Genomic DNA, 17,554 nt, shown 5'->3' on the forward strand with positions numbered 1-17,554 from the left:
GTAATTTATAACTTTGAAAATTATAATTTCTTGAAATTCTTGAATAAGTTAATTAATATATAAACAGAATTTAAATGAGATTAAGTGGATGTTGAATCATGTATAATTCTATATGAAAGTTAATATAGTGTAGTTAATTTTAGTTTTTTTTTTAAAAAGCATATCTGTTATTTAAGTAATCCATATTTTAAAATAAAAGCTTAATGTAATTTAAAAGAAATAAACATGAAATTTATCAAACAATGTTTTAAAAAAAAATAAATCGGAAAATAAAGCTATCAATGCTATTATATTATATATAATACTCGATCGATTAAACAAATAATCGATTGATTATTATTAAAAAAAATATTTTATTATTGTCATAAACAAAAATTCTTTGAATTAAATTTTGTATTATTAGAATTTAAAATTTTATAAAAAAAATCAATTTTACAAATCAATGGCGAGCCTTTCGATTTCTTCTGCAAAAAATCTCATATCTGTCTCTGTCAATCCAGAATTCTGTAAAACAAGTCTGAAAAAATTAGGTAGCTCTCGTAAAGGTTGGTACGTGATTAACATCGATCCTTTTTTCATCATACGCTCTTTTACAGCTGGTCCAATCTTCTGAAGAGCTTTCAACAATTCTTCATTTTGTAACTGACGCTTTGAAGGTGGCACGTACCAGAAACAGACATTGGTGCACTCAGGTTCGAGTATCAATTTAAAGCCTTCTCGATGTTTTATATAATTTGTGAAGTATCGTGCTAATTTGAAAACTCGATCCACATGTTTTTCTAAGCCTCGAGTACCCTTCGCCTTCCACATAAACCAAAATTTTAGTACATCTGCTCTACGACCACATTGAATGTGTTTGTCTCCACTATCGAAAGAAGTGTCATAGAATTTATCTGGTTGAAAGAGATAACTGGCTTTTGAACCATGTGCATCTTGTAAAAGACCCTCATGACGCAGCAATAATGTTGAACATTGTTGCGGAGCGGCCAATAACTTATGTGGATTCCAAGTAACAGAATCTGCTAATTCAATACCATCTAATAGATATTTATATTTTTTAGACATCAAAGCTCCTCCTCCCCAAGCTGCATCTACATGGAACCAAAGATTGTAGTTTTTGCAGATGGCAGCTATATTTTTTAAAGGATCAAAGGCACCTAAAACTGTGGTTCCTGCTGTAGCAGAGACCATCAAAGGTATTGCGTCTTCTTCAAGAGCTTTTTTAATCTGTATTTTCAAATCTGTTATGCACATCTTTCCTTTATCATCAGTTTTCACTTCATAGACATTTTCAGTACCTATTCCTAAAAATGCACTGAGTTTTTTCACAGAATAATGAGCATCTCTGGATGTGAAAATTATTAATCTACCAGTATTGAATAAGCCTAGCTCTTTTGATTGAGGAAATCTATAAACATATTACATTTTATTATATACATAAAAATTTAAAATTTTATGAATTAATTGATAGAATAAATTTTCAAAAGTACTTGTAATAGCGTGCCAGATTAATTGCATATCCGTTGGCGATAGAACCACCAGGACAAAATATTCCTTCACTTCTACCATCCTTCCAACCGACTATTTTTCTCATCTCTCGCAATATTTCCTCTTCCATCAAAGAGAAGACTGGAGAAACTTCATAAGTATAGACTGACGGATTCAAGGCATCGGTTAGCCATTGCCCAAGAAGACCATAAGGATCTACACTGGAGTATAATTGATTTATAAATCGAGGATGACCTGTTTTTACACTATACTTAATCACATTATGAGCAAGAGTCAAAAGTGTCTCGTAAGAGCATCCCTGGTCGGATAATTTTAAATCAATTATTGAATGGAGTGTTGTTGGTTCTATCCACTCTACTACTTTATTTCTTCTTAAAGTGCCCTGAAAGGTAATTTTATTGTATAATGCGAGAAATATTTTATTTAATATTTTTAAATAATAATATAATATATTTAATAATATCATTATTTTTTCCTTTTCAAATTTAAATAATATACAATATATTGCATATCTTATATATATTTTTATTTTAGATGAATTAATTATTTTAGATGAATTTAGAATTAATAATATGGAAGAAAAAAATTAAGTTAAAATTTAAAAACTAGAAATTTTAAAAATCTATATTATCTATAATCTCAATTTATATTTACTGTTGTTATTTTTTAACATTCATTAAAAGATAATTAAAATTAATTATTTATAAAAAAGAAAAAAAGAAAAAAAATTTTAATATTCAAATATTTTTCAGAATCTAATAGATTTATAAGAAGTGTCAAATTATTTAAGCTATATTATGTAAATTACAACTATTAAATATTTTAATATTTTCCATATATTAGTATAGAAATTACGTAAATATTTCGTCTTGCAATAGTAAAGTAACATAAATGCTTTTGCAACGTAATTCTTTGTCCATGAATTGAACAACGAATCGTGAATGAGCGCAAAAAAACTCGCATAACGAACAATTGAGTCATATTGAATGACTGGAATAAAGAAATTAAATTTCATAATATTTGCTTAAAGTGTTTTTTTTTAAATTAAATTAGATAATTATATCAATTAATCAAATCTGAAAGAATTTTTTTGCCTTTTGCAATATTTAACTGTTATTCAAATTCTTTAAAATAAAAATAATGAATGATGTTTGTTTCAATAATAAATACATAAATTATATGCCTTTGGTTAATTTTAAGAATAAAATAATGAAAGAAAATTATATTTTTAGGAAATAAAAATGTAATTATATATAATAAATAGAAAGACAAAATAAAGAAAGTAAATTTTTACGATAGTAATGTGCTTAAAGTTTATATGTAGTATAATTGGATATTTTAAAGTGAATGGCTTTAAAATAAAAAAAAAAGATTGGAGACATTCATATATAACATAAATCATATTGAAAACTGTTTTTTTTATTTTATTTTTACTTAATAACAATAACAAAAATATTATCAAAATTCATTAATATTCTATTGTGTTATTATAAAAATTGAAAATGAATTAATATGAGTAATCACATATTATTAATTGGAAGTAAAAAAAAATTGTATTATATTTATATATGAAAAATAAAATTTGTTTTTTGATCAATAATAATCAATAAACTAATATTATCTCAATTAAATATTAATGTGATTTTTAACTCAAAGAATCATCATAAAATAACTTTATTTTTTAAGTTTTAAACTTTATTTTAATATACATTTATAACGTACAATTGATTAGGTATTTATAAAAAATATTTATAATAAATATCTATTTAGAATTTATAATAAAAAATAAAAATTAATCAAATAATTTTCTTTATCTTAAATATTTTATATTATATAATTACTCAATTTTATCATTAAGTCTTAATTCAGAACTAAGAATAATAAATCAGAAAATACTGTTCATTCTAATAACAAGTTATTTTTCTGTAACAATCATATTTCTGTAATAATTAATTTCAACAATGAACTCACCTCAAAAACTGCTTCTTCCAGAAGTAAATTAACAAAGCTTTTCATGAATTTCTTATGGATTTCTCGTACCGGAAGACTTTTGTAATTACAAACTTCTTTGAAATTTTCTTTGACAATAGATCGTGAACAATCATTTTGATAGTCCTCTTCATCATCACCAGAAGATTCACAATCAAAATTGTTCTGCATACTATCATCGCAAGCTTTTCCGAGTAAATTGTTTCTTATTTGATCCGAAGTCATGCTCAAAGTTTCTTCGTTCGCGGGCATGATTGCGCATCGAAGTTTTCTTCAATCTGCTCCCGTGATAGTCGTTTCCTTTATACTTAATGTCTACAAGCCAAGGACAAGATTGTTGCGTGTTAACTACCTTCAGCTACATTTGTTTCACCGAGATTCGCAAGACTGGTTTTCTTTTCTTCTCTCTTTTTCTAATCTAATATTGCGACAGATTCTTAATGAATTGGGAAACTATCTTCCGTTTTATATTTCTGTCCTTTCTGATATAATAAAATTATATTGATTTACTAATTGTAAAAAAATCAACAATTTGATATTATCTTGAAAAGTTTAATTTAACTAGATATACAATATTATGTTTAAATTAAAATTTTAATTTAAATTTATAAAAGAAATATTCAAGTTTTTAGATATTATATAAATATTGAATATTAAATATTCAAGTTTTTTAAATATTATTTTTTATTTTTATTTCTTGCCTAGTATATTTTTCCTTACATTTTCTATTAAATTATTTCTATTTGCAGACTATTTCCCTTAATTAATTAAAAAATATATATATATATATAAATTAAAATTTATAATATTATACTATATAATATTAGTAATAAAATTAAATGAAAAGAAATCGGTTTTACAAAATATATCTATATTTTATTAGATTTTCTAACATTATAAAGAAAATTTCATATGTAATATTGTTATTTAATTTTTCTTAAATATTATAAATATCTACCATAATATGATTGATAATGATAGAGTTGCAGAAAAAAATACTCCACCCATATATGCATAAATGAATATTGAAAATTGCGAAAATCTGAATGTATCATTCACATATTGCATGCATGGTGTCAAGTATATTAATGACTTTCTTGAATTACTAGTGCTAATCAATAATAAATTTCAATCATAAATTAATTCTTTATAAATCATGAACAATATTATGTAAAATTTGAATTATATTCAATGAAAAAAGAAATTTCATAGAGTGGAATTTATTAAATAATTGTATTATTTAACAAATATTAATATATTAATATTTTTTTATGTAAATATGTTGCATTTAAGTTACATAATATTCACATGAATTTAAAATTTAAAAAATTTTTTTGATTTTCTGTGATTTTCTTTTTTTATTTTTATTGTTTTATTGTTTTTTATCTTTACTATTATTTTTATCATTTAATTTTTCATTGAAAAAATTTTTGATGGTTCTAAAAATTTTTTAGAAATTGATAACAATTCATTTTAATAACAAATTCATTCTTTATATAAATATATTTGTAGATTTTTATTTGCAGAATTATTAATAGCTTGCAAAATTTGAAAAATATTTAATATTTTCAGGTACTCAGTATTTTATGATTTCTGATATCACAAAAAAGTAATAAGAAAACTTTTTGAATATTTTTATTTTTTTCCCTCAAAAGTTTCTTCAATGATAAATAAAAATATTTCTTGTAAATATTAGAATAATTTCAATACATTTTTAAATATAGTTCTATTTTATAAAAATATAATTGAGTGATTAATGTGATAATATAAGTGATTAATAAGTTCTATAACAATCACATATTACAAAATTAATTATATTTAGAAAAAAAATCTATTGACATTTCCTTTGAGATTCAAATATTTTAGCATTTAACAAATGTTAAATGTATTTTAAAAATTCAATTAATGCATATATATATATATCAAGAAATGTCATTATAAGACAATAACATAAGTAATAAAAATAAAAAACACAAATTTCATTGAATTTATTTTTTATAAAATATATTATATATAAGTTTTGATAAATTATTTTAAAAAATAATTCAAAATGCTTTAAATATAAGTTTTATGTAAGTACAGAAAAATTTCAATGAAATCTGTTTTAGATATATTTGTATCATTACAAATATACTATAAATATAAAGTTCAGTCCATCTAATTTATATTGTTCCTTTTCTCACTTAATAACAATTCTTACAAACTAATAACATATTTATATATTAACATAAACTATTTCATTATTCATTATTATAAAATATACTATAATAATATATAACATTATTAGAACTTTTTACGTATAATTTACAAAACAGCACTTTAAGTGTCACTTAAATTAATAAAGTCTTAAATGCATAGAGAATCTCTTAATTGTATATATGTCAATATTTCATGAACTTCTATTTAACCAATTATTGTATATTATATGAATGATTGAAGCATTATTTTTCCTCAAATAATGCAAATGCATAGATAATTATAATTATATAATATTAATAAAAAATTAATTGCTTATGTTCTTATTTTTCAATATCATATAATTATATTAGCTACATAATTATATTAAAATTAGATTAATAATATGTTTAGTTTCAGAAATGGTTACTGTAATATAGTAACACATTAACCAAAATATGCACCACAATTAGAACAACGTCGTGTCTTTAATAACAAACAACAAATTATGCCCACTGGGAAGAATAGAATAGCACATAGTAGTCCAAGACATGTAAAATCATCTTCCATAATGCCCACCTATGTTTTAAGTTAAAATTTGAGTTTAATCATTCTTTTTTTAAGATTTTTACAGATTTTTTTCAAAATTGAAATTTTGAAGTTTATGAAAATATATTATAATTAAAAATTTAAATAAAAAAAATATATAAATAATATTAAAATAAATATAATATAATAAATATATAATATAATAATATTATATAAATAATAAAAAATACAAAAGAAAAGAAAATTTACTTATTTTAAAGAATTAAAAATTAAGAAATCTCACTCTACATGCAGGACATCCTCCAACTAAAATAATTTCTGGCATAATTATTGTAGTTGATTGTGTAGAGCCATAAGAAGGTACATAGTTATGACTATTAGTTTCACTGGCACTAGGATAATATCCTGGAGGTGGAGGCCATGAAGTAGATTCTTGACATTGTGTGGAATTGTAACCTGGTGGTGGTTGCCATGAACAATTTACTGTGTAAAATATGTTCCATATTAATTTTTAATGTTTTTAAAAACAATTTTTTAAAAAAATAATAATTTCTTTATAAAATAAATCATTATTTATTATTAATTATACAATAAGATATATTGAAAATTAATTTATTCTTTTGTAGATATCATTATCTAATCAATTTAGATAATTTATTTGAAATATAAAAAATAAGTTATATGATAAATAAAAAATTATTTATTTAAAATAAAATTAATAATAGAAACTAAATATAACTAATTTTTTATAGTTTTACTTATAATATTTCAATATATATATTAATAACATAGATTTATATATTTAGTATTTTTTAATTACTTTTCAAGATTTTAATATGCTAATTATAAAAGAATTTTATTACTCATGTTTTAAAAATTTCATAAACATTTTTCATAATAATCAATAATAAATATAGGAAATAAAAATTATTATGAAATTATTCCTAATTTAAACATTTGTAACTTAAATATAATCAAATTAAATATTAATTAAAAGTAATTTTTAAATGCAAAAAATTATATAAAACAATAATATTAGAACTTTATCATTTACCTTTTGGTGCAGTTGCCGCTGAGTAAGACGGAGGTTTATCATCTTTTGGATTTAACGGTTGTTTTTCCATTATTTAATAATTAAATTAATTGCTTTTATTAGCAATTCATATAATCAATTTAATTAAATAATTAACATTGATATAATGATTTTTTGACAATTAACATTCGTAATGGTTTCCAAATCTTATGACGCGACTCCAAAATAAATAATGCATCGATATTTCCGTTTGGAAGAATCTATCAAATACTGTAAGATTAAGATTTCTCTTTTATTCTTCAATTAGAAAACAAAGTTTTATTGGTTGATAGGTTATGACGTCATGTTATATATATATATATATATAATTGTTTTAATTTAATATGTGTTTCAAATCGCATGATAAACATGTGTCATCTATTATAATTAAGTAAGTATGTATAAAATATTTCATTAGTAATTTATTTACAAAATTTTCTTTCAAGAAAATTTTCACTTAAGAATTATATTTATTACAAATAATTTAATAAAAATTGTGAAGTATAAAAATTTTTCATACTTTAATATTTATTTAAATAAAAAATAAATTTTTCTTTGGTTTTCATATGAAGATTAAGTGTAATTATATTAATAATCTAAATAGTTTAGAATTTTCGTTTTTATTATTGGTTTAATAAAAATTTTGTTTTAATAATCATTGATCTAATCTTTTAAATATTTCTATATTTAAAATGTTTAATTATTTAATTCGAAATTTATGTAATTTATCTAAAAAATTATTAATTAATCCAATCATTTATTTGAAAATTTATTTATTTACTTGAATATTCGATTATTTAGTTAATTTATAATTAGAATTTCTTGAATACTAAAAAAAAGAGTAAAATGGACAATTAAACAAAAATGAAGTTTTTTTATGCTTATAAATATTGATAAATATGATTTAATTATTTGATTATTTATAATTTGTATATTACATATTTAATATAATTATTTTTTTAATCTTTTGAAGATAAATATAGAGTTGTACATTTGATGAATACAATTAAATATTTATTGTAATCGCTACAAAATTATTTTTATTAAAAAAAAAATAAAGTCAATTAAGTTTTAAAGAATAATTGTTTTTTATTATAAATGTTTTATTTTAATAAATCAATAACAAAATTAAAATTATGAAATATTTTAAAATATGAAAATTTAATTTTCCCGCTATTATTTATCGCTATTAGTACCGTCTATAAAAGATAATGTTCATAATATTTTATCTTTTATAAATTTTTTTAATTATTTTAAATAAATAATCACTATTAAAAAATGTACTTTTAATAAAAAAAAAGCATAAATGATCGAAATTTTAAAAAAAGAGAAAATATTAAGAAATTTCATGAAAATTTGAAACGTATATACGGTACTGATTTAAAGATTCCTAAATCCTAGGGATTTCATCATAAATAACTAGTAAATTGAGGGCGCCACATGATTCTCCTTCGTCGTTTAGTCTGTGTCCTGAGTGATTTCTCTGTTGTTTCGAAAGTTTGCTGTCATTTTTTTGAAATTTCATCATCATTTTATAACATTTCATAGAAAAATGATTTGAGACATCATTCTATGACGAGATTAGTTTGAAGTATTATTGTCTCTCTTGTTTGTCGTTCTCAAAGCTCCTGATCGATCCACATTTCATCGACAGTCGCAGAAGTTGCCAGTCTCCGCAGACAACTTCTGCCTTCAAAAGATAGTGCAAGACAATGCACGAGGAACCGGTATATAAATTACAGTGGTAAAGATGCGAGACTCTCGTCGAGTCGCGTGTGCTCCCGTGGCAGCCTAGCAGCGGAATCAGCACGGCTCGGCGACGATGCGAGATAACTCTAAAGAAATGTTCATTATCAGAGCTTTGGAAAAGATCCTGGCTGACCGGGATGTCAAACGGTCGCACCTTTCTCAACTTAGAAAATCCTGTGAAACTGCACTTGGTAAATACATTGTAAAACTTATCTATAAGTTCTTATATAATAATATTATATGTATAATTTTTTGAAAGAATTTTTTGAAAGAATTTTTTGAGATTTATACAAATAAAATAAAAATTATAAAATACATTATAAAATTTTACTTGCATATAAGTATATTATATTAGATTCAAAATTATAATATATTATTGTATATAAATTATATTATATATATTTTATAATTTATATGAATAAATATTTTTATATTTTTATTCATCATATATTTTAATATAATATTATGACTTTATATATTTTAATAAATAATAGATTTGAAATCATTAAATTAATATTTAGATATTAAAAATTAAATAGAATTGCATTTTTTAGTTTTCATAGAAAGATATAAATTGGATTAATTTAATATATATTAATATATATTACATCAGCTTTTTGTTAGTTTGACATTTAAGATAAAACTATATATATATATATATACATATATATATAATTTTGAATAATATATAATTATAATCATGTTCATATTCATATCAATGTTCTTAAACTTTAACATTTTAATATTTGATGTATATGTATGTCATAATATATATTTGTTATATTTCTATATATGTTATATTTTTATTTATTTATTATTATATAAAGTTACTTAAGTAACCATACAATTAAATTTTGAAAGTATAACCATACAAGTAAATTTGAAAGATTTATTTAAATTGTTTTATTTGAAAGATTTATTTAAATTGTTTTATTTTTCAGATAACTTACGAAATGAGATCAAAGAAGGCTCTAATACTCAGGTCTCAACTGCTTTGCCACAACCACGCAGCGATTCATATGTTATTTCTGCAGAAAAATATTTTCTGCCATTTGAATTGGCTTGTCAGAGCAAGTCACCAAGAATTGTGGTTACTGCTCTAGATTGTTTGCAAAAATTAATTGCATATGGACATCTTACAGGAAATATACCTGATTCTACAGAGCCAAATAAATTATTGATTGTTCGCATTGTTGAGACAATATGCGGATGTTTCATGGGGCCACAAACAGATGAAGGAGTTCAATTGCAGATTATAAAAGCTCTTCTTACAGTAATGACCAGTCAACATGTAGAAGTTCATGAAGGTACTGTTTTGCTTACTATACGTACAGTGTATAGTGTTTACTTGGCTTCAAGGAATCTAGTAAATCAAACTACTGCTCGAGCTACACTCACTCAAATGATTAATGTTATTTTTGCACGTATGGAAACACAGGCAGTAAGTTTATTAATTAACAATTAACTAATATAAAATTATTTAAATCTTTATAAAAACAATTTTGATTCTTATATTCCAGGAGGAAGAAATAGTTCGAACTGAAGTAGAATCTGAAACAAGCAATATGAATTCTACTAATTGTAATTCCGGTGGTGATATTGAAACTGAAACAGTGAATCATGAAGAATCATCTATAGAGAATAATCAAGAACCACAATTGATAGTTCGAGGAATTCTGGAAGATGTCGTAAACTCCATTATTCCTGAAGATTCAACAAATACAACTATAATAACATCAGAAGAAACCAGTTTAGATCAAGTGCCTATAGACGAAAATTCTGATGAAGCTGTTGCAGAGAATGACAATATGGTTCGGGCAAAATTCACGCATGTATTGCAAAAAGATGCTTTTTTGGTTTTTAGAGCTCTTTGCAAACTTTCAATGAAACCACTTCCTGATGGCACTCCAGATCCCAAGTATGAAAAATGTTTTAATTAACAGGGTATTTTAGTATTAGTATAGAAAAATATTTTCGAAAAAACTTATAATTTCTTTTTAAAATATATTTTTTATAATATGTTCTTTCTAGGTCTCATCAATTAAGATCAAAGATTCTTTCCTTACAATTGCTTCTTGGTATACTACAAAATGCTGGGCCAGTATTGCGTTCTAATGAAATGTTTGTTATAGCCATAAAACAATATCTCTGTGTGGCATTGTCGAAAAACGGTGTCTCTTCTGTTCCTGAAGTATTTGAGTTATCTCTGGCATTGTTCCTTGCACTACTGGCTCGTTTCAAAGTGCACTTAAAGATGCAAATAGAAGTTTTTTTTAAAGAAATTTTCATGAACATTCTCGAGACTTCCAGTAGTTCCTTTGAACACAAATGGATGGTAATTCATGCTTTGACTCGCATTTGTGCGGACGCACAGAGTGTTGTAGATATATATGTAAACTATGATTGCGATTTGTCAGCTGCGAATCTATTTGAAAGGTTTGTAAAAAAATATCTTTAATTTCATTAAATAATTAAATTGAATTTATTTTTTTTTTTTTTGTTCATTGTTATAGACTTGTGAATGACTTATCAAAGATTGCACAGGGTAGACAAGCTCTAGAATTAGGTGCTTCACCTAATCAGGAGAAATCAATGCGGATCAGGGGTCTTGAATGCTTGGTATCAATTTTAAAATGTATGGTCGAATGGAGCAGAGATTTGTATGTGAATCCTAGTGTTCCAGCTGATCAACAATTTCCATCTGAGCCTCCTGATCCTCCAGTGGAACCTCCACTTCCTCGTTATGGAAGTGCTGGCAGTCTCTCTTCAGCAAATTCTAGTTTAGTAGGTAATAAAGAGATCCCAGATTCTCCTGAGCAATATGAAGTGCAAAAACAACAAAAAGAAGTCTGGGAGACTGGAATTGACATGTACGGATTATAATTTTTTATTTTTTTGACATTTTTTAATTTATTAATTATTATTAAATTACAATAAAATATATAAAATTACTTAATATTTTAAATCATTATAATTTTAAATATTATAAGGAGAAGAGACAAAAGACATATATTCTATTGATTAAATTAATATTTTTATTTTAGTTTTAATCGAAAGCCAAGTAAAGGAGTACAATATCTTCAAGAACAAGGTCTCTTAGGTAATTTATCTGAAGATGTTGCTCGTTGGCTTCATATGGACGAACGTCTTGATAAGACCGCGATCGGCGACTTTCTTGGCGATCATAATCATAATCAGGTAATGTACAGTTATATTGATCAAATGAATTTTGCCGATCGCGATTTAGTTACAGCCCTCAGATATTTTCTCGAGGGTTTCCGATTACCTGGTGAAGCGCAGAAGATTGATCGCTTAATGGAAAAGTTTGCTAGCAGATATTGCGAATGTAATCCAAAGTAAGTATCTATTAAATTTTCATCTATTATTTACAATGTTTAATCATCTTTTTTTTTTTTTAATATTTTTAGTAATGGATTATTTACAAGCGCGGATACTGCATATGTATTGGGTTTTTCAATTATTATGCTAACTACCGATCTTCATTCACCTCAAGTAAAAAATAAAATGACAAAAGAACAATACATAAAACTAAATCGACGTATTAGTGACAATGAAGATTTGCCTGAAGAATATTTATCGAAAATTTATGATGAGATTGCGGGTAATGAAATTAAAATGAAATCCAATCCTAATCGACCTGGTAAACAAGGTACATAAAAATCTTTTAAATTAAAAAAATTATTATATATATCATACATAATATTAAAATTAATGTTTAATATTATTTAGTAATATCTAGCGAAAAGAAGCGACGACTTCTATGGAATATGGAAATGGAAGTAATTTCAACAGCAGCCAAAAATTTAATGGAATCTGTTAGTCATGTCCAAGCACCATTCACTACGGCTAAACACTTAGAACATGTTCGACCGATGTTCAAAATTGCATGGACGCCATTTTTAGCTGCATTCAGTGTTGGCCTTCAAGACTGTGATGATCCAGAAATTGCCTCCCTTTGTCTAGATGGTATTAGATGTGCAATACGCATCGCTTGCATATTTCATATGACGGTAAATATTTATATAATTTCAATGAAATTTTAAATTTACTAGTTCAATTTTATGTTACAATTTTAATTAATTTATTAATTTTTCATGGAATTTTATTATAAAATTGTATCATAATAATATATTTCATATATTTTATATTTGATTTTAAATAAGTTAAACATTGTTTTAAATATATTTTTATTTTTCAATTATAGTTAGAACGGGACGCATATGTGCAAGCTTTAGCACGGTTCACCTTATTGACTGCAAATTCACCAATCACTGAAATGAAAGCAAAGAATATTGACACAATTAAAACTTTAATTACTGTTGCTCACACTGATGGCAATTATCTTGGTAGTTCTTGGTTGGATGTTGTAAAGTGCATCTCTCAACTTGAGCTTGCTCAATTGATTGGCACTGGAGTTAGACCACAGCTTCTTGGTCCTCCTTCAAAACCACATTTCCCAGCACCATTAGTGAATTTCAATTTAACACACAATAATTCTCACCAAAATAATAATTTGAATCTCAGTTCGTTAGATCGTAAGTATATCTTTGACTATTTATGATATTTTTTCGAATTTTATTTATATTTAATAAAAATTTTTAATTTTCAATTAGAGTTTTTTTTCATAAAAAAATCTTATTATGTTTATTAATTTTGTTATTTGATTTATATTTATTGAACAAAAATATGTTATATATATAATATATTTATCTTATTTTTTATAGCCAGTGTAAAAGAATCTATAGGTGAAACAAGCTCTCAAAGTGTGGTAGTTGCTGTTGATCGAATATTTACTGGTTCTACTAGATTAGATGGTGATGCTATTGTAGAATTTGTAAAAGCTCTCTGTCAAGTTTCTTTAGAAGAATTATCTCATCCAACACAACCAAGGATGTTTTCTCTAACCAAGATTGTAGAGATTTCTTATTACAATATGGGACGTATTAGACTCCAGTGGTCTAGAATTTGGCAAGTGATAGGAGATCATTTTGATAGGGTTGGCTGTAGTCCTCGTCAGGATATTGCCTTCTTTGCAGTTGATTCTTTAAGACAACTTGCAACCAAATTCATTGAAAAAGGAGAATTCGCTAATTTCCGATTTCAAAAGGATTTTCTTAGGCCATTTGAGCATATTATGAAGAAGAACCGTTCCCCGGTAATACGGGATATGGTAGTTCGTTGTGTTGCACAAATTGTGCATTCACAGGCTCCTAACATTCGATCGGGATGGAAAAATATATTCAGTGTATTTCATCATGCAGCTAGTGATAGAGATGAAGCTGTAGTGGAGCTTGCGTTTTCTATGACTGGAAAAATTATAAGTAAGTTTCTGATATTCAAAATAATTTTAATTGATATTCTATAAAATAACATATATAATATATATTTTCAGATGAGTTATATGCTGAAGACTTTAGTATTATGGTTGATTCTTTCCAAGATGCTGTAAAGTGCCTCAGTGAATTTGCTTGTAATGCTTCCTTTCCAGAAACAAGCATGGAAGCTATAAGATTGATACGTTCTTGTGCATCATATATTGATGCCAATCCGAATCTCTTTGCAGAGGGCATGATGGATGATAGTGGCATGGTATCCGAAGAAGACAGAGCTTGGGTAAAGATCCTTTATACATATCAAATTTAATGAAAAATTTACAAATTGAGAAATCTTTTTTTAGGTTAGAGGGTGGTTCCCATTGTTATTTGAATTATCATGTATAGTAAGCAGATGTAAATTAGACGTTCGAACACGTGCATTAACTGTTCTTTTCGATGTTGTGAAAACACATGGAGCTTCTTTCAAACCTCATTGGTGGAAAGATCTATTCCAAGTTTTATTTAGAATCTTTGATAATATGAAACTTCCTGAGCAGCATACAGAGGTAGATAAAAAAATGTATTTGTTTTAAATTACTGTATTATACTTATTTAATACCGATATTGATTGATTAATTTTTACAAATATTATATTTTTCGAAAAAGTATTTGATTTTTTCTTTTATTCGTAATCGTTCACATCTGGGTATGTTTTCTTGTAAGTATCTTTGGAAATTGGACAAAAATATTTTAATGCAATCAAGATTAATCATGAACATCATATATTCTATACAATTCAAATTAATAATACAAAAATTTTTATAAGTAATATAAATTTATGCTAATATTTCAGAAAGCAGAATGGATGACAACAACGTGCAATCACGCTCTATATGCAATCGTCGATGTATTTTCACAATTTTACGATATTTTGGGACCTCTTCTCCTAGAGCAGTTATATTCTCAGCTACTTTGGTGTGTACAACAAGACAATGAACAGCTGGCACGTTCTGGAACCAACTGCTTAGAAAATTTAGTGATTAGCAATGGTATAAAGTTTGATGAACAAACGTGGGAAAAAACTTGCAGTTGTGTTCTGGACATTTTTCAAAGTACTCTGCCATCTGCTTTACTCACCTGGAAACCCCAATCACCTAATAAAGAATCTGACTTAGATGTAATCACAGGAGAAGCAGATAGTCATATAGGAATCCTTAAAAGAAGTAACAGTTCTCAAAGTTTAACAAATGGCGAGACTGTAAAGAACAAAATTTTTTCCGCATTATTAATAAAGTGTGTCGTGCAATTAGAATTAATTCAGACTATAGACAACATTGTATTTTATCCAGCCACATCGCGGAAAGAGGATCAAGAGAACTTAGCGTTAGCACAAGCAGATATGTTTAATGGAAAGTCTTCTGAATTGGGTGCAAGGGCTGGTGCAGATCAACAAAAGGAGGAACAGGGCATGTATTGTGCTCTGACTACAATGCACTTATTACAATTAGTTGAATGTTTATTGAAGTCCCATAGATTTGCAAAGAGCTTTAATTCTAATCATGAGCAATGGAATGTGTTATGGAAGGCTGGTTTCCGGGATAATATCAAACCGAATTTGCTTAAACAAGAAACACAATCTTTAGCATGTGCATTAAGAATTCTCTTCAAAATGTATAGTGACGAAGCTCATAGAGTTGATTGGAGCAAAGTGGAAACAAGACTCGTCGAGGTAGCCTGTGAAGCATTACAATATTTCTTGACACTTTCTACTGAAGCTCATAGAGATGCCTGGACTCCAATACTTTTGTTACTTCTGACAAGGATCTTAAAGATGAATGACAATCGATTTGCTGTTCATGCATCCAGCTGTTATCCCTTACTTTGTGAAGTTATGTGCTTTGATCTCAAACCAGAATTAAGGTCTGTGCTCCGAAGATTTTTCTTAAGAATTGGTCCAGTATTCAGGATCACACAGCAGTAATTATTACAATAAAATCGTTGTGAAATAAGCGATTATATAATCTTTGAGATCACCTTAAAAGTGATAGGAGAGAATTTTGCAACTTGAAACTGACTTTTTTTGAATGAACATGAAAAGTTTTTATAATTAAGTCAAATTTAAATTATTTATTTGTTTATATAAAGGAAATGATGAGTAGAATATAAAATTTTTGATCAGATTGATTTTAGATTTTTATTTTGAAGAAAAAAATCTAAAATAAATATACTTGATGATGAAAAAATACTATGCATGTAAAAGTTAATAGCATTTATTTAGGTTTTTTTTTCATAAAGTGGAAAGTCAAAATTAATTTAACTATTTTAAAATTTTTTAATAATTTATATATATATATATTGTTTTTTTTTTTTTTTTAATTTGAAAATAACTATTTTTCTTGCAAGAGTTTCTCCTATGTATTGTAATTTGAATTAGAACAAAAAAGAAACGGTTCATTTAAAATATTTTATCTTGAGAAATAAAAGAAAAATTATTAAATATGGATCTTGTTCGATAAGAATAAACATACGTTTAAGAATAAACATAAATAACATGTCGAACAAAATGAATTTTAGTAAAATCTTAGGAAAAAGCATAATATGTATGTATTGTATATGTTTAGAACTTTCTTTATATTTAACATATTCTTCATTTTTATAAAAAAAGAGGATTTAAAGTGAAGAGTTATATATAGTCCAATTAATACATATATTTAATAAATAAGATGTTTTCTGGACTTGATAAAATATACAATTTAAAGAAGATAATAATAATAGATTTATATTCAAATATATTTTTTTTTTTATATTCAAATTCAAATTGAAAAATCTTAAATATTGTTTTAATGAAATTTTATGGGATTTCTATTTTATTTAATTATAAATGAAAATTAACAAGAGACATTTTTAAATATAAATTATTTAAACAGAATATATAATAATAATTCTCGGATGTAAATAAAAGAATAAAATTTATTTAAAATTATGAAAACGTAATATATGTTTTGAATAAGAAATTTGGTATATTTAATATGAAATGAATAAGAAAAAAAAGTAGTATTGGGAAATACAGGAAATGCAATATTTATCAAATATTTTATATATTTAATTATTATTAATATATACAAAGTGTCTCTTGAAGTATATTATATTATAATAAAAAAATAGATTACTGAGT

At 25.0% G+C, this 17,554-nt stretch overlaps 3 protein-coding genes across 3 annotated transcripts; 1 reads left to right on the forward strand and 2 right to left on the reverse strand.

The window, feature by feature from the left end:
* Window positions 1-133: 133 nt before the first annotated feature.
* On the reverse strand, window positions 134-4,033 carry LOC411771 (cysteine sulfinic acid decarboxylase). Its single transcript, XM_395238.7, has 3 exons — window positions 3,481-4,033; window positions 1,491-1,891; window positions 134-1,408 (listed from the first exon to the last, which is right to left on the reverse strand). The coding sequence occupies exons 1-3, from the start codon at window positions 3,748-3,750 to the stop codon at window positions 433-435; spliced, it is 1,647 nt and encodes a 548-aa protein (XP_395238.2). The 5' UTR covers window positions 3,751-4,033; the 3' UTR covers window positions 134-432.
* Window positions 4,034-5,205: 1,172 nt separating this feature from the next.
* Window positions 5,206-7,550, reverse strand: LOC409369 (brain protein I3). Its single transcript, XM_392884.7, has 3 exons — window positions 7,277-7,550; window positions 6,506-6,705; window positions 5,206-6,252 (listed from the first exon to the last, which is right to left on the reverse strand). The coding sequence occupies exons 1-3, from the start codon at window positions 7,344-7,346 to the stop codon at window positions 6,121-6,123; spliced, it is 402 nt and encodes a 133-aa protein (XP_392884.1). The 5' UTR covers window positions 7,347-7,550; the 3' UTR covers window positions 5,206-6,120.
* Window positions 7,551-9,116: 1,566 nt separating this feature from the next.
* On the forward strand, window positions 9,117-16,388 carry LOC409370 (brefeldin A-inhibited guanine nucleotide-exchange protein 1). Its single transcript, XM_003249467.4, has 13 exons — window positions 9,117-9,234; window positions 9,985-10,484; window positions 10,564-10,961; window positions 11,075-11,479; window positions 11,557-11,913; window positions 12,088-12,399; window positions 12,472-12,713; window positions 12,794-13,074; window positions 13,269-13,599; window positions 13,789-14,385; window positions 14,457-14,677; window positions 14,742-14,945; window positions 15,233-16,388. The coding sequence occupies exons 1-13, from the start codon at window positions 9,117-9,119 to the stop codon at window positions 16,358-16,360; spliced, it is 5,094 nt and encodes a 1,697-aa protein (XP_003249515.1). The 3' UTR covers window positions 16,361-16,388.
* Window positions 16,389-17,554: the final 1,166 nt, after the last annotated feature.

Source organism: Apis mellifera, linkage group LG8, assembly GCF_003254395.2.
Source record: "Apis mellifera strain DH4 linkage group LG8, Amel_HAv3.1, whole genome shotgun sequence".
NCBI classification, from domain to species: Eukaryota; Metazoa; Arthropoda; class Insecta; order Hymenoptera; family Apidae; genus Apis; species Apis mellifera.

What these genes read in the sequence shown, in the direction of transcription:
- LOC411771 (XM_395238.7), bottom strand. Translation starts at nt 3,750, where the DNA reads ATGCCCGCGAACGAAGAAACTTTGAGCATGACTTCGGATCAAATAAGA. An exon ending in TGGAAGAAGCAGTTTTTGAG is followed by an intron (nt 1,892 to 3,480) that starts GTGAGTTCATTG and finishes ATTACCTTTCAG; the next exon opens with GGCACTTTAAGAAGAAATAA. An exon ending in AATCTGGCACGCTATTACAA is followed by an intron (nt 1,409 to 1,490) that starts GTACTTTTGAAA and finishes ATATGTTTATAG; the next exon opens with ATTTCCTCAATCAAAAGAGC.
- LOC409369 (XM_392884.7), bottom strand. Translation starts at nt 7,346, where the DNA reads ATGGAAAAACAACCGTTAAATCCAAAAGATGATAAACCTCCGTCTTAC. An exon ending in AGCGGCAACTGCACCAAAAG is followed by an intron (nt 6,706 to 7,276) that starts GTAAATGATAAA and finishes TATTTTACACAG; the next exon opens with TAAATTGTTCATGGCAACCA. An exon ending in GAGGATGTCCTGCATGTAGA is followed by an intron (nt 6,253 to 6,505) that starts GTGAGATTTCTT and finishes CTTAAAACATAG; the next exon opens with GTGGGCATTATGGAAGATGA.
- LOC409370 (XM_003249467.4), top strand. Translation starts at nt 9,117, where the DNA reads ATGCGAGATAACTCTAAAGAAATGTTCATTATCAGAGCTTTGGAAAAG. An exon ending in CTTGCATATTTCATATGACG is followed by an intron (nt 13,075 to 13,268) that starts GTAAATATTTAT and finishes TTTCAATTATAG; the next exon opens with TTAGAACGGGACGCATATGT. An exon ending in TTCCTGAGCAGCATACAGAG is followed by an intron (nt 14,946 to 15,232) that starts GTAGATAAAAAA and finishes CTAATATTTCAG; the next exon opens with AAAGCAGAATGGATGACAAC.